Raw genomic sequence first — 26,820 nt, 5'->3', positions numbered from 1 at the left:
TGCCAATCCTCACCTTTCTTCCAGTTCCCTGAGATGTTAGTTCACACCTGCCCCTGCCATGGGATCACCACTGTCCCAGGCAGAGGCAAACCTTGAAGGGGCACCAGCCTGTGTGTGCTCAAGAGTCTGCAGGGGCAGATTTCTGTGTGGCTGTGGTTCTGGCAGTGCCCCCAGAGCCTTTCTTTACTCCTTGGACACACACCCAGCTGCTCTGCAGTCTGAGCTGGCAGCTCCCCTGGGCAGGACTTGTGCCACCAGGTGAGCACCAGCACAGCCCCAGCCCCTTGGCCCTCACCTGCTGGTTCAGAGTGCCAGTGCTGCACCAGGGCAGAGGCTCCTCCTGCACAATCCACCCTCACACACAGAACAGAAAGCAGGTTCAAAGTGTATGCAACATTTTATTGAAAAAATACGAATGTTCTGTACATAAAGTACAACTTAATGGGCTTGATAAAATCTCCAGAGACTTATTGGTTAATATGGGTCTTCTTTTCTTCTTTTCCCTCTAAGGGAATAAAGCATACAATGAAGCAGCAGGTCCCTTACTTGTGCAAGTGCAATCCCATTGCTGTGAGTGCAGCACAGCACTGGCTCTACAGGGACTCCAACATGCCCAATGTACTTTTGATGGATGCTCTGCAAGAAATTTAAAGCATGGAAGAACTGCCACGGGATTGGTCCTTCAATCCACTGGTGATTCAGAATTTATTGTGAGATCTCTGTTCTCCTAAACAGTCTGCATCTGCATATCCAATATTTCTGACAAATAAATACAAAAATAAATAGGGATCTGGCCTCACACAACCTGAAGTCTCAGAAGCAACAAAACTTATAGCAAGCTACATACATAATTTCAACTATATCAACATAATTTATTTAAATCTCTATCAATAAATGTATTAAAAGTATAAATTCTTACCCAATACTGAGAGTTTAGTTCTGGAAATAAACCCAGAAAAGGAAAGCTTTTTCAGTCCTCTCTTACAATTTAGTGTGCTCTTAGAAAATGCTTTATAGCTGAACTTCAGCAGAAACTAGCTGCTATATAATGCACTTCTATCCCCCAAACCTAATATAAAAAGCTTTTTAAATCTTTTTACAGTAACTGGCTTTCATGTCCTAACTTTACATACAGTTACTAAAAATACTGCACGTAGCAGTGCTGACTAAAAATAGGTTTAGTGTTAAAACTACATGCACAAATGCTGGGGTACCAAAGCAGAAACTGAATAATGTGGCAGCTTCACAATTTATGTTGCAAAGTGGATGGTGTAACAAATACTGCAATCCCAAAAGATATGTATGTTGCAAATGGAAAAAACAATGAACAGGACTGGATGAGGAGAAAGGCAAAAAAACCATTTTTTCTTCTCCCTTTAAAAGTGGAATGTCCATAATGGCCAAGAAGGTAAATGTAGAGCAGGGTCAGAAGCTTCTAAATCAGGAGTAAATGGTGATGACCTCTCGGCCCCCTCCTCTAACAAGCAGCACCCTCTCCAGACCTTCCGTCAAGACTTCCAGAAACTCCATGTCTGTTTCACTAAAGTCAAGGACAAAAGATCAAAACCAAAATACACAGGGATTAGACCAACTCACAGCCCTCAGCTCTGCTCTTGCTTAGTGCAAGCACCCCTCTAAATACCAAAACACAGAGTTTGGGGCACTTTTTCCTTTGAGCAATTACTGCCCCACGGCCACAAGGCAGTGCCCTCCACTCAGGGGACACTTTGTCACCTATTACTTTGTTATTATATTGTTATTATATTATATTGTCACATATTACAGCTCTACAGCACTGGTGGCCAACTGAATTCAAGAGAACACATTTCAAGAAAACCCTTCTGTGTGGCCCAGGCCTTGCCTGAAAGGATACAGTTTTCATCTCCATCAGTATTCTTTGGAGGACCAGGCATGTTGAGGAGCACAAGTCTGGCATCATGGGATCTATTTACAATGACTTCATTCAGCTTCACTGCTGTGTGCATCCTTCGGACATTGGACTGGTTCCTGTGGAAGAAGCACATTCAGACTTTCTGTTAGAAACACTGAATTCTTAAAAAGGTCCTTAAAAAGCACACTCAAATCTCCTAAATACCCTGCTAAATGTCAACACAGTGATTTTCTTCAAGCTTTACGATGAAGATACAAAAGGCATTTCTCAGATTTGCTGAGGTACAGCTTGTCTGCTGGTTTGAAGATCTCTGGAGTCAAGTCTCCAGTTTAGAAAGTTACACTGCTCTTGAAAAAGCATACTTGATAAAGAGGATTTGTAGTTGCAGAAGAAATTAAAACACAGTTGCAGGAGGGGCTCTTCAGCCAGGCACAGGGTGCCTGGGACCCCTCACACCCACAGGCCAGGCACCCTCCAGACTCTGCACCCCAAACTCTGAGTGACCATGAGTGACCATGAGTGACCATGAGTGACCATGGTGCCCAGCCCACACTCCTGGAGCAAACCTTGCTCTGGGTGCTACCAGCAGCTGGCACCCTGGGCTGCTGCAGACTGCATGATATCATGGGGAAACACAGAAGGCAGCTGGAACAGGCTGGGTGAAAGGGGCTTTTCTGGAGGGTTACAGGATGTTAAGCTCTCCTTCAGGACACTAATTAACCTCTCTGCCTGGCTGTTTACAACACTTTTATGCAGGTGTCCTTAAAATCTCAATCACACTTTCAAACTTGAGTAGCCACAGTTCAAAAGTTAGGGGAGAAAAGGGAAATAGGTGCAGCATAATCTCATTTGCCTCCACACTGTAAGAATCCAGGCAAAGAGAGGTAAAAGGAGCAATTATTTGGAATATATTAATGCAAAATAACATCAATTCATGTAGGAACAAAACTTGAAGGTAACCTTTCAGGATTTCAAGCCAGGGAATGTTTCCTTCTTTGAGGAAACCAACCACTATTTTGGTAATACAAAAGGAAATACAATAAAGAAACTTATCAAAAGAAGAATATATTTATACTTCTGAGCCTTTTCCACTTGAGTTTTTGTCTTAATTTTAATATAGTAAAAATAAGTATTAGTAGAAACAAATGAAATATGAATCTGTGCTTTCATTGATTCAGTTTTGCATGATGAGTGAAACTCTTTGGTAACCTTGCTGCTCTTTTAAATATTCAGATTTGCAAAGAAGTAATTTATATACACAGAAAGAAGAAGATGCAGTGGGAAGAACCTAACAGAATAATTTACCCACTGTGAATTACTTCTCTGTTATTTCATGTTCTTATTTAATTTGGAGCAAGGACACCCTCTGTCTTCACCACATCAGCTTTAGAAAACCAGGGACAACACTGAGGCCAGATAATGTTTACAGGAAGTGAGGAAAAAGCCAGCAGCAGGAACACAACAGTTGTTAGCTTTGTATAGTTTGGAAAGGGAGTTGAAAACTAAAGGTTTGGTTTTCTCTCAAGTGATTTTTAAAGCTGGCATCTCCCCAGGGATTTGAAGGTGTAGGCAACAAGAAAGGGCTTGTTTAGAGCCCAGACACTGCCAGAAATAACATCCTAGCAGTGTTGTGGAATGAGAGCTTCTCTAAATGAGTAATGTTTCCTCCTGCTTGTGTCATACTCTGCTTAGGAAAACAGGTGCAGACTGGAATTGTTTTCTATCCTCAGTTCTCGTCAGGACAACTCTTGTAGTTTGTTACATCCTATTTACAATGATACTTAGCTTAAGTAGCTAATCCTGCTCCCTTTAAAACATTGCTAAGACTGCTCAACTCTAGTGCCTTTTCTTCCATCAGTACAGAGAGTTTTCCTGCTTTTAGCTGAAAAAATTTGGTCCTTCCTCTCAACCATCTTAATGTACTTCTAATTTAAATAACAAACTTACAAGTTTTCCCACCCTCTGAAAGCATGGAAGAGGAAAAAGTACAGGTAGTTAACACCAAATTCAGCAGAATTTCTACAGTACGATTCAGCCTAAAACAGATTTGAATTCTGATTTATGAGGAAGCAAACTCTGGAGCTTTGCCAGGTATGCAAAACTGACTGAGCTCTTCATGTGAGATGCAGGACATCAAAGAAGTCACAGGAGATTCACACAGGTTTACACAAATCCAAAATAGACCTTTACTTCTCACTCCTCAGGGGGCATACACATGGCAGTACCACAGCTGCTGTTACATGTCACTGCTCCTGCAGTCTCAGAGGGTTGATCACACACAGATGTTATTCCAAATCATTCATCACCATCTCCACAGATTCTGCCTTTATGCATTAAACGTCCACACTACACACTAGATTTCTATCACCTTTTTTTTTAAATTCTGATTAGATCAGTGAAATTATCAGTGTGTTTTATTGAGGTATTTGGGAGACAGGAGGGAAGTTGTTACAGGATTTAACAGTTCCAGTTTAGAATTTGGCTATACCAAGTGAAATATTGGGGGATGAGTGCACGTTTGATTGGTTAGAGATTTCTGGGGAGGCTAACTGCTGTATTTTCACAGCCAGGTCTCAGTGTTTACAGCACAAGTCCAAACCAAGCATTAGGAAACAAAAGATAATAAAAGCACAGCAGATGAAGAGCTTCAAGGGGTGCAAAGTGCAGACTTAGACGAGACTCACGGCTTAATGCTGATGAGATCTCTGAAGCTCCCCACAGCACTGCCCCGGTTCCGCTTCTCAGCGTCACACTTCTCCTTCGTCCAGGTCATCTGGATATTCTCAGGAACAGGGTCTCCCTCATCTTCTTCATCTGAGTAGAGGCTCTCCAGACGTGCTACTGAATGTCTGTCCTTTACAAGCTGAGCCTGGAGGGCACATGAGTGACAAGGTAAACTCAGACTTTATTTTATGCTCTATGGTGCTCTTTAAATAATTAGAGACTTTTTGTTCCATTGAATCTTGTATTTTGCTCACTTAATTTGGCCTTCAGGAGAGTTCTGATACCAGGCATCTGCCCTAGCCAAAAGTTCTACATACCAAACTGACTTTCAACAGTTTTGACAGGTGTAAGCCAAGCAGAATTTGGACTGACAGAAGCCTGGTATCTATACAAGAAAAAATGTCAGTCTAGCTCACATCATGACACGGTCAGAAACAACAAACAAGATCTGCCCAAAACTGAAACTAAAAGAAAAAAATCTTGACAAGCACATGGAGAAAAGATGGGTAATCTTTCATAGCTACATGTCATAGACATCATAGTCACATGTCCTTTAAGTCCAAATTGGAAAGACATCTTCAGTAGGAAAACAGGATGTGCTATAAACTGTGACAAATACCGGATATCCCATATAAAGAAAAAAACAAGAACTACATGCAATTTTGGGAAACAGAAATAGCTACACTAAAAGTATTTCCTTACATCTTCAGAGCACAGGAGTTAAATTTAAACAGCAGCTACATAACACACTACTAGGAAGGCACTTGTGTCATCCCCCTCAGCAGCCCATTGAGAACAATCACAAATGACATACCTCTCTTTCCCTCTCAGTTTTTGTCAGCCTCATTTGCCTCAACATCTGAGATCTCTGCTCCATCATAAGAGTTCTCTCGTAAGTATATGCTGAGATATCACTATTGTGCTGCAGAAATAAGGACAAATATTGTGCTTGTAATCACATCTTAGCCAGACATCACAACATGCACAATAAAGTGAAAACTGGGCTCTATTCCCTTACCATTTCTACCACTTCTACCTCTGCCTCTATACGGAGCTGATAGAGGAAAGTAGCCAAATCCTTCTTCATCTGGATGCTGTTATCATCCATCTGAGCAACAGTAAAAATTCTCATTTTGCATTTTCTCCAAACCTGGGGAGGGAACACAAACTCTCAGTTATTTGAGCCAATAATACTTTGCTCTACAAAACAAACCTAGCAACATATTCACTCTCACTTATCAATACAGGCTTTACAACTGGACCATGTTCTCTTTAAACTAAAGAATGCAGAAATAGGTGGGAGACATTCTGTGTGTAGCTGCTTACTTTGTGCTGTTTGAGAAGAAAAGGAAGCAACATCAACATGCCTCCATCATGCACAATCCACCACACATCAATGTTGCCTTCGTTGTAACGCTCATGGTTGCTGGGGTAGAAAGACACATTTTTGGGAACCAGCAGAGCCAGATGAGCTGCAGTTGTGCAGCGAACAGTACCTGCCCAGGAGGGGGAGAAAACAGTTACTTCCAAATCCTGCAAGAGTCACTTATGGGTAGAAAAATGCTACTCACTGAGCAGGTGTCAGCAAGCCATGAAAGTCATCACTTAAATAAAGTATGTACAGCAAGGCTTGCACAGACAGGTCAGTCTTGTGGCAAGTGACAAAGGCAGGATAAAGCAGACTTGCAGGAACACAAGCTTTACTGCACACTCAAAAGAAAACCAGCAACCTTCAAAGCTAAGTATGAGGAGACAGCATCTGCTCTGTTCTAATTTGATTAAGTAACTGGACCACAGTAGGAGGAGAGAGATAGAGGCATGGAGAATGTTATCCACTAGTGAAGGGTAGGTTAGAACCAGTGTTAAAAGAGATTACCTAGGACACAAATTACAGCTTGCCACAAAACCAGCATGTCTCAAGCCCGCAATTTTTTAACCATTCATTAGACACATGAGTTTTAGATGCTAAATTAATCTTTAAAGGTCTTTCTTAGGTCTTTTACCTACAGGAACTGGTATTTCAAACAGAGCAGTTTGTGAGAAAACACTTCTCCATCAATACAAAAAAGACAAATTCAAAACCAATCTTACAAGGATTCTGTTAAAATCCTCTGTGTGTACCATGTGTGTAATAAATTCACAATGCCTGATCACACCAAACCTTCAAAGCTCACCTATAAATGTCTTCCAAGACCTTGGATCTTCACTCTGTCTCCAGCCATAGGGCCAGCCCAAAACCACAGTGTTGTGCTTCATGCCACCGAGTCCACAGGACTGGATCAAGTGAGCAATTCCTTCTCGAACTTTATTGGCAACAACTACTTGACAAAATCCTTTCACCTTCTCAATTTCCATCATATTCTTAATAGTCTGCAAGACAGGCAAGGAAAAAAAAAAAATCTCAGTTTTCCATTCCAAAAGGAACTCCTAATATTTCTCTGTCATGAGATTACAATGTAAATTCCTGGTTCACATGTCCATAGGTAAAGCACATTACAATGCAAAGTTCTGCTCATCAGATTTTCTTAATAAAAGAGAAAACACACATTTGTTTAAAACAGTTCTTTCCAAACATAATCATTTCTAACAGATTAAAATAAGGATTTTTTGGTTTGTGCCATCATCTCTTATTCATAGTAGTAGATAGTGATATCTGTGTTACTATTTTACTTCCCATTTTCTAATCCTATAACACTCACCTTTTTAAACCCAAGGCCAATTGACTTCATTTGGATTTCCAGTTTCAGATTTTCATGTAACATGCTGTATTATATTACATTTACAAATATAAATACCAAATTCCACACACCATCAAGTATACCTTTTACTTGTTTAAAAACTAAATAAATTTTATCAACACATAACCTGAGAATTAGTTTTCCTCTTGTAACAATTTTCCTACAGAAAAAGCCTCTGGGGAAGAAAACAAATATGCTGATAATATACAGATGGAAACAAGGATATGATGTCCTATATAAACAAAGAGCAAGTAAGTAATTTATTAAAAATTTTCAGGACCATCCATCAATGCTTTTTGAAATATATTTATCAACACACTGAAAAAGAACACATTTGCTAGGTTTCAAAGTTACTGAAATCACAGAATCACAAGGTTGAAAGAGATCTTTAAGATCAAGTCCAACCCATGCCCTAACACCTCAACTAAACCATGGCACCAAGTGTCACACCCAATCTTTTCTTAAGCACACCTAGGAATGGTGACTCCACCACCTCCCCAGGCAGACAATTCCAGTACTTGATCACTCTTTCAATAAAAAACTTTTTACTTGGAATATTCAGAAAACTAAATGCTCCTCTTCCCTCCATTAAGCATCATACAGAAGCCTCCACAGTAATTATTTCCTACAAATGAAGATAGGTTTGTGCAGTAAGGCTGTTCACAAACATGAGCATTGATCATGCATTCCCAAAGGCACAACTGGCAGCTGAAACAAGAATGCAAGTTCTTTACTAAACAGCTGTGCTGCTGCTGAACTTGTTCTGTGTTTCATGCAAGCCTCATTAAGATGCTTCTTTCCACGTATGATTAGGAAACAAAATTTTGCATTACCAGCCCACTCACCCCTTTCTACTTCAGGATTTAGGACACTGACCTGCTCAGCAGCCTGGGCTTCTCCATAAGTTTCCAAGAAATTCCCTTGGATGACTGATCCTATGATAGTCAAACCTTTACCAGCTTTCAGCTGGGATGCAAATGTTAACAGTCTAGGGTATTTTACATGCAAATCTTCATCAAGTTTCAGAAGCACCAGCAACTGAGGCCTGCAGAAAATAAAAAAGACAACATACCTTTTAACTAAAGCTTTAACAATAATGCATAAAAAACTGCCTCTTATCACTTATATTGTGCTTGAATACTAACTCTGAAACATTCCTTCAGTATCTCACACATTTGAGGGGTTTTACTTAATATTTTGCTTCTCTTGGTTAAAAGCAAATGTGAAAATGTGGGAATTCTGCTGCTGCACTGTAATAAAACCTGCTGAAATACTCAGGTTGAGAGGCTTGCATTAGTATTTTATTTATAGGCATGTTTTTCAAGGCTCTTTTAAGTATTATTGGAGCACACAGTGCTCATACTGCAGGGCTGTTCTCCCAGATCTCTCTGGATATTTGTGCCAAGAAAATATCTGTATTCTGTATCCAGAAACCTGGCACATGGAAAACACAAATATTTGCATCTAAACACAGATCCCACCTGCCTTCTGTTCTTGAGGTAATGCTACACAATCAATCAAGTTATTTTATGTCTGGCTGAGTAAGTAAAAAAATACTTATAAAACTCTGTCTTCAATGGATTCCTATTGCTCTTGTTCAGAGCCCAAGGGTGTGCAATGCCCAACCAAGAGAAGGGCTCTTGCCCACTTAATCTGTTTTCAACATCAAGTAGGGATGAAAACAGAAAGAATAATGTTGGCCACTGTTCATTTCCTGGCCTCTACACCTCTGCACTCAGAGATCTCCAGCTTCCCCAGGTTCTACTACTGAATTCAGCAATTTGGAGCCCAGTTAAAGATCCAAAGGCCACTGAAGCTCTGCCCATAGGGGATCCACACAGCAAGGCTTGGCAGCGACAGGACAGCTTACTGCAAACTCAACGCTTCTTTTAATATTCTGGGCATTTAAACTCATTCCCACATCTTGTTCAGAGCCCAGTTAACTCCTGTAGTGCAAGCAGATAACCATGCAGCCAGTATGCCAGGGTGAGTACCTCCAGTTCTTGGTGTGTGGAGGGCCCTCCTCCAGCCTGAGTAAGGCGTACCGCGCCGCGCTCAGCGACAGCCCCCGGATGCCATCGCCCCACTCCTTCTCTGCACTGTGAAGGACACACAGGTCAGCCTTGCCTCCACTGAACTGCACACCTACAGCCAGGCTAGAGAGATCTGAGCACACTACAATGAGTTTAACAATGTGACACACAGCACATACCCATCCACGTTTGTAATTTGTACGTGAATGTCTGCGGTATCACAGATCACACAAGGAAATGAAAATGTTTCAGTAAAATATATATGATGAATCACCATTCTAGCTTTAATGTAATGTAATCAACACCACAGAGAAGGCTTCCTGAGCATACACAAACATCTGGCATTTCAACACTCTATTCAATTATTAGGCCAAATTTAGTTACAAAGCCACACTGCAGTCTGACTGCATCCAATGCTGATATCCAGCAACCCAACCAGCAGATTCAACTTTGCAAGGACTACAACTTTGCAACAGATAAATTGGAATATAATGGTTGGCATCAGCTGTTCTGGGTCTGAAGTAACCATGTGCAGTACACAGCAGATAGATGCCAACCAGTTTTCCACTTCCCGTGATTCACGTTTCACATAACACCTTTAGAGGCTGTTAAGCAAAGTACTTCAGGGGCTTTTGCTTAGCAGTGACACAGTAAAATAATGAAAACAAAAATTAACTAATAAGGAAATCCCTCCAAGTCATCCTAGGACAATTCCTTTTCCAAATGTAAAGGCTAGAGATAATTCATTAAACAGATCCAGCCACTCTCTTACACTTTCTTACCCAGTTAATACTTACCCTTGGTATTCAATGTACTTGTAAATCATTCCTGCAATAAGCATAGCTACCAAAGCATAATACCAAGATGAGATGAACATCAGTGCCAGGCAAATACTCATGCCTAAAAATGAGAGGGCCCTAAAACAAAAAGCAAAGGCATTAATAAGTAGTGGGGCAGAAAAGCATAAAAAACAAGTCAGTCACATTCTTGCTCTTTTTTCTTTAAGCTGTCTGTGCTGAACAGGCAGTGAAAGTAAAGCCTCCAATAGATCTCCTGAGTCCCACCAGTTTTAGTATCCTGCTGTTAAAACGAAACTCTTGTGCCATGACATATCTGAGTCTGGCTCTTGTGTACAACTGACACCCAGAGAAATAAAAGCTGCTCCCTGTGCTCCTGGAGAAGGCTCTGAGGCTGCAGGCTCACTGAGGTGCCACCCTTCACTCACCAGTGGTAGTATTTAAAGCGGGGCCGCCAGTTCGGGGTTCGCAGAAGAGTCTGGACTGCACACGCAAGATTAACAAAGAGGTAACACATCAAGAAAAACCTGCAAAACAGAAGTGCAAAACCTCTCAGCATGCACATTCATAGATCCTGGCATGTATTATAATTGTATGACTGATTTCAAGTCAAATTCCCACTGCCCTGTCACATGCCCTGTCCCCCTACTCCTCTGACTTTTATTAGCCTGAACTATCAGCATAAAGCAGCTAGAGCAATTTTTTAATTAGATCAAGTTAGGTCTGTTTTCACAATATAATGCTGTCTTTGTCCTGTGAGTAAAATGTTTTTCCAAACCAAATAAAAAGATAATAAAAACTTCCTTATTCACAGAATACTCCAGAGCAGAAACAAACAGATTTATATGTAGAGCCAGAAGTCAGAGGATTTGTAGAAATTACAGAAGTGGAACTCAGGCTCTGGGAATTTGCTTTACTGATTTAAGATGTTCTGAAAGACAAACTAGCAAAATTCAGGAATATTTCTATTCCCCCCTCCCAAGATAGCAACCAGGCTGTTTCTTACATTGAGAGGATTGGAGCCACCATGTCAAGTGAAGCAATAAGGATTCCTAGCTCAGCAATTAATGCTGTTAACAGAAGAGCCCACGTCGGTTCACCATTCGCTTTTCCATGACCAAAGATCTGAAGAAAGAGAAACATTCAGCATATCTTCCAGGTATTTCATAAAGTTGTAATCAGTAAAAAGCAAATTACATTTTTTTAAGATCAAGAGTAATTCTCCTACATACTTCCTTCTCTAGAGCAAAGAGTCAAATTATCCTAACGGTTTGCCATGCTTCACAAAATGAAATGTTTGACTTCTTGATAAAATTACACTACAAGTCTAGTTAAAAATCCTTAAAAGCATTCTTTGTTTTCAACAAAAGAAAAAAAACCCCAAAATAAAAACACTGCCCCTCACTTCAGCGCTGGGCAAACCGGGGAGAACAAATGTGATTTTATACACATGAAGTGAGACAGCTGGTGAGGCAGAGTGAGCAGAAAGCCCTGGCAGCAGCACAGACCCAGAGGAAGGGGATGATGTTGTCCTTGGCTATGGCCTGCAGCAGCCGGGGTGCCCCGGTGAGGCTCTGCAGACCTGCCCCACAGGTGGAGAAGAAGGAGCCGATGACGATGACCCAGGGTGAGGGCCAGGACAGCGTGCCCACCACCAAGTTCTTGTTCACTGCATCACCAAACCTGCAGGCAGGAACACACCCAGGCATTTGTACTCTAAGGACTGCTCTGAGACTCGTGTTTGGGGTTTTCAGGTCAGTTTTAACATCATTCACATACTATTAGCAATAACACCGTAATTTTAATATGCTATACTATATTATTAATAATACTATAATATTTTCTTAACTAGAAAACAAAGTAGCAAATCATCTGAGTTACTTCTTATATACAGACTGGAAGTGTCTGCAGCTTGATTTCAACATTTCATTACATATATTTTAAAATTCTTATATGATTATCACAACATTATCTTTTACTATCACCAAAAAAATGCAAGAACTAAGACACAAGATAGAAAATATGAGGATGCCATGCCAGAAAATATCAAATGGAATACAAGAAGATGCCAAAAACAGTGTTTACAATTTACATATAAATATGGTTTTAAAGGCACCCAAAAGTAAAAATAAAAAATTTTTTAAAATTTAAAAATAAATAAGGAGAGGAGTGAGGCATGCAGATAAACAGGGAAGAACACACCTACACTGAAAAAAAAAAAAAAAGAAAAACAAAGGAGAGAATTAAAGCAGCAACACTTACTTATCTCTCAGGACAACACCTTCTATGCAGGCTCCAAATAATAATACACAACTGAAGTCTGCAGGACAGAGTGTGCTAAGGAAATAGAATTTATTTAGACATGGCAGATGAATGCATTGTGGAGAGGACAGTATGTGCCTCCATCCCATGGCACTTGCACTCCAGCTTCTCCACAAGTACAGGGTAAAGCTGGCACGGAAATTCATGTCTCACTGCTCAAATACACCTTCTAATGTTACAGAGAAAGGTTCTTCTAAGTTTCAGTTTTTAAAAAGGACAGGTTTAAATGTTATGATAAAGGAGGAAATAATCAAATTAAGAATTTTTATACAAAAGTGTCAATTTCATCTTCTGCTAGTACAGAAGATTATTTTTTTTTCTAACTCTGCTGGCATTCACATCACCAATAAGTGACTTTGACTATCAGGTTTGTTATTAACTGTACTGCTTCTGCATTGGGGACTAAAAAAATACCTCAGATTTTGGGACCTGGCATTCCAGTAAAGTTTTTGCTCTTGTGAATTAAGTTAAATGGTTAAATCTTGAATTCTACCCCTGAAATGCAGCTATAAGTTACAAACTGCAATAAAAGGAGAAACATGCTCCTGCAGGTGACAGTGTCAGCCTCCCCCAGGGTGGCACAGGGCCAAGGTCACATCCAGTCACCCACTGGGTGAGCCCTGCAGAGCTGGGGGTTAAGGCTGTGACCTGCTTTAATATTCATTATTCCACAGGAAATGCTGCTTCTTGGTACAGGCTCAGCTCCCAAAGTGACAGCAGGGAAAGGCTGCAATCCTAAGGAGCTGGGACAAGCAAGCTGGATCCTGATTTACAGCTTGGCAAGATTTGGCAAAAACCAGGAATGAACAGCAGAATTTCCAGGAGAGTCACTATATCAGCCAGCTCTCCTTTGGGTGAGACTCTCAGAAAGCTCTTTATACTTTTTTTTTATCTTCTATGTTGACAAATTGTCCTTTAGAACACCAAGAGCTAGATAAAGCTGAAAGATATTGGCTGATCTCTTCTTTAGCAGGAGAGCAGAGATGAAGACAGTCTTTTGTAAGCAAAGCTCCTGTCATCCTAAGCCCTGAAGAGCTGAAAAAACACTTGGGAACATTTAGTCTAATTTCTGACTCCAGTTTATCTTGTTCTAAAATGTTCAAGAAAACCTATACTCCTTAAGGTCACTCCAAAGAAAAGGCTTTTAAAAAAAAAAAAAAGAACTGAAATTTATGATCTCTCCCATTAAAATCTTCCATCATCTTAATGTTTCACTGCAATAAAAAAAAAAATCTCCAAGTACACCACCAGCCTGAAAAGCTATAGATCACTGTGTAGCAAAGAACAGCAATGGGAATGCAAAAGAAAAGAACCCACCACAAAAAGGGGGATGGAAAGTAACGGGATAATTACAATTCTTTCAGCTCAAGGATTAATGTTCTTTTGTTGCTTTTGTCATTTTTTCCACTGGCCAATCACACTTGCACTGACAATTTGGTGAGCTGAAAGCAGAGATCAGGTCCAATGTACCAGCACTGCAGCAATTCTAAAGGATACAGACTAGGGACGTGGTGACAATGGCAAGAATTGTTCCAACGGGAATGGATTTCTGTGCATCTTTGAGGTCTCCTGATCTGTTTGAACCAGCCATGATGCCTGGAAGGACATTTAGGTGAGATCACAGGGCAGGAGGAAGCTCAGAGCCCCAGGGAGCCCCTCATGCAGCATTCTCACCTGTCACCGAAGGGAAGAAGATGCCAACCAGCACCATGAAGGACGTGGTGATGTCTGACAGCACATACAGGTGCAGGTTGTTCTTCTGGCCTGCTACATCCACAGAGGGCTGGTGTGCCCTCTCCAGTATCTCTCCTTTCTCCAAATAATTGCTCCATAAGTTGTCTTCAAGGTTATTATCACACCACAGAAAAGAAATGCACGTTTCAGTTCAAACCTGGTCTTATTATAATGGGCTTACAACTGAGGATTACAAATGCAATTCAGTGATCACAACAGGAAAAACACAAATATTATCAATACTCTACAGGAGTCTAAGTAACTTCAACTTTATAATTAGTAAATGTAACATTATTTTAACCTCATACCTATTTCAACCCAAGGAAGCACATGGAATATTTTTATGAGCCAACACACCACACAGTGGCTCAGAGAATGCAAAGCAGCAATATTGACCAATTTTCTAGACAGAAATGGATTTGCACTTTAGTCAGTGGAAGAATTACAGAATTACAGAATTCTGGCATTTGAAATTTCACTTATAAATGCTGAGTCTTCTTGTAATCTTGGGAACTAGACTGCTGGTTTCTGTGAAAATGGGAACCTTCAGTATTCAGCAGCTGCACAGAGCAGCTGCTCTCCAGTGTTCATTTCATTAATGAACACTTTTCAATTATATTTTATTCAGGAGTGGACAAAGGAGACACTATTTCTATACAAGTCCTCTTCTCTTTCAGAGCATAATCTTAACCAGTCTAAAGTAGAGAGCTGCCACTACAGAGTTCTGAAAAATTTTAATAATGCTATTATTCATGCTAGTATAACTTAAAATTACAGCTGACTTCATACTGAAATTATGGAATGAACAAGGGAAATTTAATCAACTTTACAGGAGACAAGTACTGTATCAGGACAAAAGTTTTATCTCCTCTTTTTAAAGGTTATAAGACTGGACTTGCATTATTGAAGATAATTTTCTTCACTGTAATTACATTTCTCCATTACTTTTTTCTTAACCAGCAGGGAAGAATTTGACCCATTTCAGCTGCTCAGCATGCCTCCTCTTTAAGGGGAAAAAAAAAATATTCTACCTTACCTATTAAAATGCCACTAGCAGCTCCTGGAATTCCTGCTATCTCTGAGACATTGTTCATTAGGAAATATTCATCACAGTGCTCAGTGGTCAAGTTTGTGCTGTGGCAGAAGAGCTCCCAAAGCTTAGAGGCCACAGTCATGTTATCCTTTACTACAGTTTTGGCACAAACATCAAACTGATCTCTTGACAGGGTCCTGTTGCCCAACATGCAGATCCTGGAAGGGAAACATGAAAACCAGAGTTATTGGATGTCACTGGGAAAATGAAATCCAGGCTTGCCCATATTTATTATTTTATACCATGTGGAAACTGCAAGTGGCTCTACTGTGCTACATCATTTCTCACCTTCAAAGGGATGGCTATAGCATGACAAAGACTGCATCTGTTCCCTTTAAGGGCCAGAAGTATAAAGCTACTTTTTTGATTTATGAAATTTGATTGATTTATCTTAAACAATAAAAGGGATTGGACAATTAGGACAATTTTTGGGTTTTTTTTGTTGTTTGGGGTTGATTTCTTTTTGTTTATTCAACAGAGCTACTGAAGTGGAAGAAATGTGAAGACAACTAGAATTCAAATTACTAGATATTTAGAATATTTAAAGATATTTGGAATCTCATCAACCCAGTTTCTATATTGCAACACTTGAATTGCAATATAGACATTTTAGATTCAGAATTAGAAACACAAATTTAAATCACAATAAGCAAAGGTTCTTCTCATTAGTAGATACTGTGATTAATTGATGAAATCCTCCACTGCCTGTTGTGTTTCATCTAACCACAAACATAATTTATTTCACCATTTTTAATCCACTTGTCCAAAGACAATTCCACAAGAAGTGATGTAATGTAACAGTTTCCTGCTACTAAAAGTTCATTCAGCTTTTCTTCCTGCTGTCAGAAAACACTCACAGGAAAATAAAGTTTCTTCTATTTTAATTTTAATTAATTTTAATTCCATTTTAATTGTTTCACAGGTCTTATTTATGACTGAAGACAGAAAAATGGAAAACATAGGGCTATTATTACATGGTTTGCAAGCCTGTGAACTGTAACTTCAAAGAAGCCTTCCCCTACAAAATTAAAAATAAACACACTATCTTGTTACTTCAGGGGGAAAAAAAAAAAGAAAAGAAAAAGAGGAATACAGTCCAAGAAGAAAGGTAGGGAAAACATTCCCAAACAATCTAAGAGATAATGAGGGGAATGCAGAGACATTGTTTTACTTTTACTGCTGTAAATCTTCACTGTTGTAAAACACTATAATCATTGAGCCTTAAATATCCAAAGGGAACACTTGAGGGCTGCAAGTACTTAGTTATGGTTAAAGCATTTCAAGAGGTGAATAATTATGCAGATCCAACTCCTCTATTTCCATTCCATTCATCTCTTGTCGCCAGTATCAGAAAACACAGTTTGCATTCCTGGCAAAACACATCCATCCACATTTCTGCTGCTCCAGCTCCCAGTTAAGAAGCTGATTCCATGTTTAGCTGCCAACATGCCAAGGATGTTGGGTCCAGGGCAAGCTGCTCACAGAGCAGGGAAAGTTTTTCTGGAGCTCACACAGCCCCACATCACACTCCCAAGAGATGCCCAGCTTCTCAGCAAGGAGAAATAACCACACCATGAATTTCCAACCACAAAGGCAGTGTGTGGTGTCTGACTGGCCTGGGGAAAAGGGACCTGCCAAACTCCCTAAGAGCTGCACAAATAACCCAGCAACACCAGCACTCAAACCCCAACAGCTGCAGGCCAAGGGACTGGATTGGCTTTGCAGGAAGCAGAGCAGTGCCAGCCTCCATCAGCCTCACCACGAACCAAAACAGCTTAAAAAATGTAACATTTCAGCCTAAGAAAGTTCAGTTCCATGAGCTCTGCACACTGTCATTATACACAGTTAAAATACTGGAAGTAATTCACAAAAAAGAGTAGCTTCAACATGTGTTTAAGTAACCTACATTAAATCCCAACTTCCAGCCCCACAATGCAGAAATTCCACTCACGGAAACTCAGGTGGATCGAAGATGGACTTGATAGCTCCAGCATAAATGGACAGGATGGATATTACCACACAGGCCAGGAAGAGGGAAGCAAATTTGTTCACATACTTCACACCCACAAACACCACCACTGCCATCAGGATGAGGAACACAGTGCCATACACCCTCATGTTGTTCAGCATGGCACTGGATGCATCGTGGGCACCAGATGGATGGAAAATTGCTGCTTGTGGCACAATGTATGTCTGAAACAAGAGAAAGCAAAAGTGAGCTGGAGGAATATCAGCACAGAACTCTGTCTGGGATCGTGTATCTGAACTAGAAATGTAAATCACTTTGCATTCTGCAGCATGTTCTTCACTGGGAATCTTTTACAGGAAAATAACAGATAAGAGATAACAGCCCTTTCTATGTCAGCTGTACAACTGAGCCAACTTTATCAAAGATGAGCATGGATTAAGTCACACAGTCATCTGTGCTGTCAGAGGAGCTCCCAGGCTGCATATTCAGAGTGTGCAGCTTCCAAAGGGAAGCACCAGAGGTAAAGAACAGGACACCAAGGAACTTCCAATCTCTTCCTGTAAATGCCAATATGGAACAAGAATACTGGGGCACTTTCTACATGTTATTTGTCTTTGAAGCAGGATTACTCTGGTACTACTCACCAATAAAATCTCAATGGCACCAAGGATATACATGGCTCCTGCAAATGTTGTTCCCAAATAAAAGCACAGCCCTACAGCTCCACCAAATTCTGGGCCCAATGACCTAGATATCATGAAATAGGAGCCACCAGCTGTGAAACAAGAAAAGTCAGAGTAAAATTATGATTTAATGCTATAAATGTATAAATATTCACAAAAAATAATGTAACAGAATTATATACAGTGTATCTGCTATTCTGAGGTTCAACTGAACTATCTTTTTTGCTAGCACACGGGTAAAAACCAAATAAATTGATCTTTAGCCCGACTGATAACAAGAAGAAATACTAGATATGAACTCAGGCTTTGTATTCTGGATTAAGCAAATTTCTCTTGAATAAAACCATGGTAGCAGCTTATAGCAACTTATAGGTTTTATAGATTTTTTTACCTTTATAACACAACAGACATTTGCTGACTGCACTTACCTGGAACAACACCGTTCGTGGCAATTGCACTCATTGATATGGTTGTCAACATAGTCTGGGGAAAACAGGGAAAAGGAAGCAATTGTGTCAACAACATTCTTTTAAAACATAACTTATTTCTTGATAAAATAAAGCTGCCACTGCATGTAAGATACAGCATTTCTATTTATTCTGCCTGTCACTATCTAAGAGAAAACAAGGGCAGCAGGAATTTAATCAGTGAGCTGTTGAGACTTCTGTTTGAGAGATGGCCCCTGCTTTATCAGTTCAAACAGGGGGTGTCTGCAGGCAAGGCAAGGTAACAGAACACAGGGGCTCCTCCATCTGCAGAGCTGTGATTCCAACCAAGGCTGCTCCAGCAAAGCAGGAACCCCTCACCTGGGGCAGGCATGGAAAATAGCTATTTGCTGAACCAACACTATTTCTAAGACTGTATTTACACTGCAGTTTGCCAGTTTAGAAGTAACAGTAAAAAAAATTTAAAAAAAAATTCTGCAGCTAGGAACATGGCAAAGCTGCCTGGCTTAAATCTGACTTTTCTTTACACAAGCACCTACAGTGCTGCCTGCCCAAGTTTCTCAACAGTTTCACAGAGGTTATGTCACATGCATTATTGTACCTAAGAACTTACACAACAGCAGCAGAGCAATACAATCAGGAAGGACTGAAGAACTCCAGCCATCCCCACCATCCAAGTCAGCCGAAGGAAGAGAATAACCCCAAAGATGTTCTGCATGCATGGCAAATACACCCCCATCAGGGTGCCCATGCTGGGTGACTGGAAAAAAAAAGTTGGTATTCATTAACTGAAATTATTCAAAGCAGAAATAACCAAAAAGGCCTTGAAGTTCAGTTTTTTAAAGGGTAGAAACCTGGGAAACCTAAGGCAGACACACTCAAATATTGTGCTGGACTTCCACAAAACACAAACTCCAAAATCATTAATTTCAGAAGAAAATGTTGACCTGTCACATACTGAAGTAATTATCCTCAGTATTTAACACTGACTAGTAACAACAGGAGATGTATTTATTTCATTTTCTGTAGATCCATAGAACTTTTAGTATGAAATGTGCCAGGTGCTGCAGATGCCAAGTAACACAGATCCTTACCCTACTGCCCAGAGCTCACATATTAGTTTCAAAGAAAACATACTTTTGTCATGTTACCACTAGAAAAAGATTTGGAAGCAATCTGGAGACATAGATAATGTATTTTCTTCCATTTATATGTTCCATATATATAAAACTAATGGTTCTACCCTTTCTTAAGTTCAATGTCAGCATCAGACTCTGAATTACTTTTGACAGACTGAGAAAACACAAGCTATGTGACAGCAACTGCACTGACTTCAACATAGCATCCTGCAGAATAATCATCCAAAATAAAGGCATCAAAGTGCCACTGCAAAGGGCTTTATTCCAAGGAATATAAAGATGTTTGTTGCATTGGTACACCTGGCACCAGCAGCATTTCAGAGTACCAAATCTCTGTGGTTTCCTGCCAAGACATTCCACTGCTTCTGCTTTTTAAGATTTCCTTTTGAATTTAAAATTATACTGAATTCTAAAGCACAGGGGGAATAGAGTGTCTCTTCTGAAAGGCTCATCCCTTTTCATACTCCCTTCTATAAATAAACATGAATTCCAAAACACACTAGATAGACAGCATTTAAAGAAGCCCTTGAACAATCATTCAGATGAAAAGGATATAAAAGGGAGATGACAAAACTTGTTCAAATTTGACTCCACACAGCATTAACTAGATGCAAAAATAAATAGCACATTTATAGACAAATGAAGTCATGAACCCAAAGCAACAGTATGTAAGACAAGCAATAAAATATGAGCCAAAAACTTTACATAAGGTAACTCAAGAGTATATTTCACTACAAAAAGCAAAATCCTTAAAGAATCACTTTTATAAGATCACCAGGTCAAAAGCAACCAAGGAATTTAGTGCTTCAACTTGCAATTACATGTTACAATGCAGAATTTCCTCATCTGCACTAGAAACCTGCCCTGCCAGACATGAAACAAAACTGTGCCCAGAACATGATCTGAACTGCTCTTCCTTAGAAGTGCCAGCAGCTGCTGACTGAATTTTTTTAAGTCACCTTTGAATTCCTGGTGTGACTAAAGCCAGAACAGATCAACCAGAATTATCTCATGCACACTGCAGCTCAGGTGAACCCCCTGAAGGAAGGTGGGTGACAGAATCATGTGCTGAGGGTTTGGAGTCACCCTATGAGACCTGCAAGCATGGGCCAGAGCTGGTCCTCAGCTGTTCCAGTGCCACAGTACCAAAAAAAATTAATTCCCTAAACCATTACCTGCCATTTAAAAAAAATTACCACTCTTAATATCTAACCTGATCAGTTTTACCAGGATAATGTATGAGGATAAAATGAATTGTTGTCTGATAGTAACAGAAATAGACACTTGTTACATAAGTGCCCTGATGAGGGCAAGGTAAGGATTTTTTTTACTGAGTTATTCCAGTGCTATAGTTGAGGAGGATCTTCATGGAGTATTATTCATAGTGTACTTGTATCCTCAAGGAAGGGAAGCTGTAGATATTTCTGATTCCAGCACTTTCATCTGATTCACACTGTGTCTTTATCACCATAAACACAAACTCAGAAAGGACTAAAAAATGCTGCCAGGCACTAGGCAGAAATTGCCCAGCACAGGGGCTTCCCACTGTCACATTAATGCACACTTTGCCACTCAAGAACACATTCCACATAATTTTATCAACATCTACCTGACCATTCATCCATCAGTCCCTCCCTCACAACATCTCTGAACCCATCAAGTGAATTTGTCAGACATGTGGGTATCTCAGGATAAAGGAGCTAAAGAGTTTGTCAAAACCAACATCTGGGAGAAGGAAAGAAGCCCACCCTGTTGCTCCTACACAGGAGAAGTAAGTGCACCATGATTACTGTGTTTGCTATGTGACAGTCCTTCACACACTATGAAAGCAGGTGAGATTTTACACCCTTTACGCACCTCCCAACACCTGCTTCCTTTGTAAAAGAATCCACTTTAGCTCAGCTCTTTCCTCTCTCCTGCCCTATGTGGTCCCTGCAGCTTTGTTCCATGTTCCATCATCTTTCCCCCCTCCCTCCTAAGTGGCCTCTTAAGCCTATCAAGTTACAAGCTCACTTAGACCACAGAGGAAGAGAAATTGTGCATTACTTGTACACTTGTGAGACCACTGCAGAGCAGAGCAGCCTGGAAAATGCCCAAGTGTCTGCCCAAGCATTACTAAATGTATCTCAGGCATAAGAGCTTAGTCTGGATTATTTTACCTGTGGAAAAAAATACTCATAAGAAAGAATGATTTATAAATATTACTTGAACCAGCTTGTTCACAGAAATATGTAACACCAGTAACCTGCAGTGACTTGATCCTTTTTTATAGCATCTAATCACCACTAAGTGATACTAAACCAGTGCTAAAGTTTCAACAGACTGTGACCTGAAACAAGGGTATTATTATGTTTAGCCCCAATAGAAGCCACATGTAAAAATGTAACACCCCATGTTGCATAAAGGAAATAAAACAGAGCCATTTTGAAAAACACTGTTTCAGAACAGCCAAGAAGGGACAGAAAAATCTCAAAAACAGTCTCAGTTTCAGGGATGCAGATCATGTTTCTGTCCACTCTCATCAGCTGCAGACACATAATTTATGTAAATATTGATCTGAGTCTGAAGGACACTATTTCCATTGTGCCAGTGTGATGGGTTATTGAAGCACTTGGCTGCAGGGCTGGGGGACATTGATCAGCAATGACAGCTCTCATGGCTGCTCTGTAGCATGAGGACAGCCAGCAGCACAGAAATGAGCTGCCTTGTTAAAGACACGTGAACTAAAACAGTTTATCTAATTTTTTCCATCATAAGAAGGGAATATTTCTATAGCACTGTGACTGTTAAGTGTTTTATTGCAAGATCATATTTAGAAAACAAAAAACAACACAATTTCCACCTTATTACATTGGAATTGTGTCAATTTTACCTGATGTGTACCTAACAGAGAATGCTACTACCAAAATATTTAGTGGGGTTGCTAAAACAAGATAATATGTTCATATTAAGATGTCTTGCACTGAAATGAAATCAATTAGAAAGGATATGATTTGGCAGGCAGGGCTGTGCTAGGTGCCACTGAGAGACCCATCTTACCTGCTCACAGAATTACAGTCACAGCCTGAAAGGATTGATTTCCTCAGTTCATTTTTAAATATCAGAGCCTGCTCACCTGCCTTGCTCCTGCTCTTGCCTATGAGATGCCAATTGCAGTAAGTGACAGGCAGGCCACTCTTTGTCACAGCAGCTGGGCACACCCAGTGCAGCACTCACCCATGGGTGGGTTAACAGTGCTGTATCCACTTCAAACAGACCTGCTGGTGCTGGAATGGACTGCCAGACTTCTGTTCTCATGCTCAAATGGGAAGGATAAGGTAACAGCAGCACAGTGATTTATACCCCAAAGATGACTTTAAAAGAATGTAGAACAATCCCATTTGCACTGTTTCTGAACACCTTCAATCCATACCCTTGTCCAGTTACTGCTTTTCAATTTCCTGGGTTTAATGGTTATAATTATTGGCCAAGGTTTTCAGTCGTCTTATATTCTGCATGATGTTTAAAATTTTGTATTGCTCATGGCAAGAGAAGGAGAAGAAATTCAACCTGCAGCTATGATATTGCAGCTGATGTAATTTATCCCAGAGACAGACATGCAGACAATGGTTTGCCTAAGGAAACTGCACTGTTTACACAGAAAACACTGAGATATTAATACAACATGATACTGTCACTTTTGGAAAGGTCACCAAACCCATTCTGCAAAAAACATCTGAGAAGTCTGTGAACTCACTCTGTTGGGACATGGGAAAGCCTAATTCAGGAAAACACTGTTCTTAAACCAGAACTCCATTTTGCTATAGAAGTAAAGCTTTAATAAAGTTAATAATCCTTTTTAATAGCAGCAAAAAGCTTGAAAATATGCAAGCATGAATCATACCTAAATGCAGAAGTATTAACACCACACCATGTGTGGTACTCAACCAGTTCTCAGTTTTCTGGTCGCCCCACTTTTACCTTGAGAATTTTTACATACATTTGCTTTAACCAACTGTATCCTACAGACCCATTGCTAAATCCTCCTATTTTTTTTCCATCAGGGAAGCAAGGCGCTAGCTTCCAGACTGCTCTGCATCTTACCCTGGTATTCTGGTCAGGCAATTAATAAGGAAATAAAGAACAAAAGTGATCAGAACTTCCTCAAAATCACAAGAACTCTGTCTATTGTATCCTCCACCATTCTACTTTTGTCAGGGAAACAACCAATCTGCTTCTGATAGCAAGATGATTAAAATTAATTTAGATTATGCAATATTACCATATTAGCAGCTGATGCCTGGCATTATTCCCACTAAAAGCATGCTAAAACAGAGATGCAGCTGACATTTGTTATTAGTAATGTGAAGGTGAAAGCTTTGGACAAAACTCAGCCATTAGTAAAACAGCAAGTACCACACAAAAGAAAATCATAATTAAAATGTTTAAATTACTTCTTTAATGTCAGCTTATAGGACCAGCATGCAGCTACTTCACTCAGATGACCTTAGCTCACTCCTGTCATGATGTCACACTAACCACAATATTGCAGCACTTTTAGTGTATGTGGTCTCAAAATTGAATTTTAAGCTTTACCTTGACAAAACAACTTTGTCATCCCCAGTGTAAAACTGCAGAGTAAGGAACTGGAGTGTGAGTAAGGGCATTCAGTGTGGGGTAACATGCATGCTCCTTGAGAGCACTACTGGTTTGCAACATTATCACTGCCATCTCTTTCTGAAATGGCTCAAACTCTGTAGGGCAGTGCTATAAATCCTGAGGAATTCAAGTGCTATCTTAGCTTTTCTAGAAACTTTTCTTTTGACAGAACTTGCAAACAAACTGACAGGCCTGCAAGCCATAAAATGCAACCACACCATTTGCAGGTGCAGCAGTAACCCAAGCACCTGCAGCCCTGCCAGAGGAGACAGGAGCAGTTAAACACTGCCCTGCTGATAGAAATCAGCCTGCAGAGATCAAACCTCACCTGCTACAGTCACTCCAGGGCCAGCCTAATGGGCCAACCATCTAAATGCAGATGCTTTGGGGCAGAATTCAGTTGCCTAAGTGCCTGACACCAGAATGACTCCTGAGCTGCCCCAGGGTGTCCAATTTGACCTCCACCCACGACTCCAGACAGGTGTTGTCTCCTGCAAACCCTGTGTCATTACCTACCAGGCTTGCAGAGATGTGTCAGACACCACTGGGCAGCTGAGCAGCACTAGGAAAAGGCTGGGGGGTTGTTTAGTTTTTATTTCTACCCCACTAAAAGCCTATCCCCTTCTTATCTAAATTCCTATCTATCCTTCTTATCTCATTCCTTATCCAAGCCTAAGGAATTGCACTGCAGTGCACAGTTTTAACCACACCTGCCCCAATTCTCTGGTAACAGGTGATTCCCTACAGCTTCTGTGTCATTTCTTTGCAGCATCATTGTGGCTCCTGAGAGAGGTTAAGAAAAAGCAGAAGGGAGGCCAGCTCCCCAAAAATCACACAGGGAATCATCCCATTCATCAGCTTTGGCCATGGAGAGAATCTTTACTTACTTTTGATACTTTCTTCTTCGATCCATCAGTATTTTCTGCTTCTTCATGTTCCTTGACACCTTGAGTAAGATTTGTGTAGTTGACCAACTTGCCAAGCAGAGATGACACTTTTGGTCGTATATCAAGCTCTTCCTGTGAAGACAACAAGTCAAGTTCTGCAGTTCACAGCATTTCTGAAGAGTGGCTGGGATCACACCCTCCTGGGCATGCCTGAAGCTATCAGGGAACACACCAGGAAAATCATCTAGGGAATGATATTTCACTGTTACTGAACCACTGATGAGAGGTTTTAATCTTCTGAAAGGAAGGCAACTCTAACAGGAAAAGGCCATGCCGAAATGTCTACACCATGTGAATCATTCTCCTTAGGTGCAGAAAGCACAATTACAGCAATGAAGAAGTCTGAGCCTTAGAACTGTGAGAAAATGAATGTGTACCTTGCATGTAGCTCTAACATCAACTTACATCAACAGATACACTTTTAAAAAGGTCAAGCTGCCAAACAAATCAGACATTTAGTGATTAAACTCTGCTCATTGTAGACATGTACGCACTCTGATGATTTTATTACATTTTCCAAACTATGTTATCTCATTCATGTGGATCTAGACAAAATTCCAAAAGAAAAATGTATGGAGGGCCTCCCATCTTGATATTCATCCCATCCAATTTCTGTTTCTGCTTTGGGAGCAGGGTGGACAGAAAAAGCCCCAGAACAAAATAATCTCCTTTCCCTTTGAAATGAAAGTATTGCATGTGTGATAGTACAATAATGAATGCATGGTAAAGAGAAACAACTTTCCACACAGGAAATAAAAACCAGTTGAGAAAGACTTCACTATCTGCAGCTTTAGGTATCTTTAGGTGTCACACGGAACAGCTTCTGGTGGGATCAGCAGCATTATGTGCTTTATGATGCAGAAACTGACCCCAAAAGGGGCCATCCCTAAAGGGATGACATGAGCCAAGCACCTCTTTTCTTATTCCTTCCTATGATCCAACCTGCAGTTCACATGTTTAAAAACCTGATTACAATTCCTTGAGAAAGGGGCTGAGACAACATGTACCCCCTAATTCAGCAGAGCAGCATGGCCCTGGGGATCCTGCTGGATCCTCCCTCTGCTTAGTCCCACAGAAGAGCCTGCACACCTGGTGTGCTCCTGTGCCCATGGAAAAGCAGAAGTGTCTGTCCCTGCTGGCTGCCAGATGGACACAGCTGTACAGAGTTACAACTCTGCCTCACAGACCCAGGGCCATCATCCCTGAGCTCTGTCCTCTCTGCCTACTGCTATCCCACAAACAGATGGACACCCACAAAAAGGCACAAGGGGAGAAGGATGTGCTCAATCCCTCCCATCATGGAAGATCACAATTCACATTAGAAATACAAAAAGCAGCTAGAAATTACCTCAAACAAGGCCAGATTTCTGTCATAGTAATCACCTCCCTTGCCAGCTTCTGAACTGTTTAGGAAAGGACTGTTTTCTTTATGGTTGCCATGACCTGTGAAGAAAAAAAACAAGCAAGTTTTGACAAGCAGAGAATGAGATTACAACCTTGAAGAATCCATAGGGAATTAACTCATTTGGTTAACTGAATATTTCCTTTTTAGTATCTCAAGTCATACAATATTAGCAATATCAAGGGTGTTACTCTCAAGGCAGAGTTATTTCTATTTTTACTCCTCTGTTTCATTAAAATAGAATAAAAGTCACCTCAAAGTAAA

General features: G+C 40.4%; 1 protein-coding gene across 4 annotated transcripts in view; it reads right to left on the bottom strand.

Moving 5' to 3' along the window:
• Positions 1-378: 378 nt before the first annotated feature.
• SLC12A4 (solute carrier family 12 member 4) overlaps positions 379-26,820 on the bottom strand; it is a 45,565-nt gene continuing 19,123 nt past the window's right edge. For 3 of the 4 annotated variants that reach the window (XM_079316551.1, XM_079316554.1, XM_079316553.1), the window contains exons 2-24: positions 26,503-26,597; positions 25,095-25,226; positions 19,044-19,190; positions 18,413-18,467; positions 17,946-18,076; positions 17,284-17,525; positions 15,276-15,490; positions 14,180-14,344; positions 14,003-14,101; positions 12,446-12,503; positions 11,692-11,866; positions 11,190-11,308; positions 10,612-10,710; positions 10,184-10,303; positions 9,348-9,452; positions 8,230-8,398; positions 6,790-6,985; positions 5,942-6,111; positions 5,634-5,765; positions 5,430-5,537; positions 4,576-4,760; positions 1,874-2,007; positions 379-1,532 (exon numbers count right to left, since the gene is read on the bottom strand). In XM_079316551.1, coding sequence (XP_079172677.1) covers positions 1,441-1,532; positions 1,874-2,007; positions 4,576-4,760; positions 5,430-5,537; positions 5,634-5,765; positions 5,942-6,111; positions 6,790-6,985; positions 8,230-8,398; positions 9,348-9,452; positions 10,184-10,303; positions 10,612-10,710; positions 11,190-11,308; positions 11,692-11,866; positions 12,446-12,503; positions 14,003-14,101; positions 14,180-14,344; positions 15,276-15,490; positions 17,284-17,525; positions 17,946-18,076; positions 18,413-18,467; positions 19,044-19,190; positions 25,095-25,226; positions 26,503-26,597 — 3,143 coding nt within the window. In that variant the 3' untranslated portion in view covers positions 379-1,440. Of the gene's footprint in view, positions 1,533-1,594; positions 1,735-1,776; positions 2,008-4,575; positions 4,761-5,429; positions 5,538-5,633; positions 5,766-5,941; positions 6,112-6,789; positions 6,986-8,229; positions 8,399-9,347; positions 9,453-10,183; positions 10,304-10,611; positions 10,711-11,189; positions 11,309-11,691; positions 11,867-12,445; positions 12,504-14,002; positions 14,102-14,179; positions 14,345-15,275; positions 15,491-17,283; positions 17,526-17,945; positions 18,077-18,412; positions 18,468-19,043; positions 19,191-25,094; positions 25,227-26,502; positions 26,598-26,820 lie in introns of those variants that run through there. The other variant, XM_079316552.1, reaches the window with a different exon arrangement.

Source organism: Erithacus rubecula (genome assembly GCF_903797595.1).
Source record: "Erithacus rubecula genome assembly, chromosome: 12".
Lineage (NCBI taxonomy): Eukaryota > Metazoa > Chordata > Aves > Passeriformes > Muscicapidae > Erithacus > Erithacus rubecula.
The sequence above is the reverse complement of the archived record's forward strand: the minus strand, read 5'-3'. Positions and strand labels throughout refer to the sequence as shown.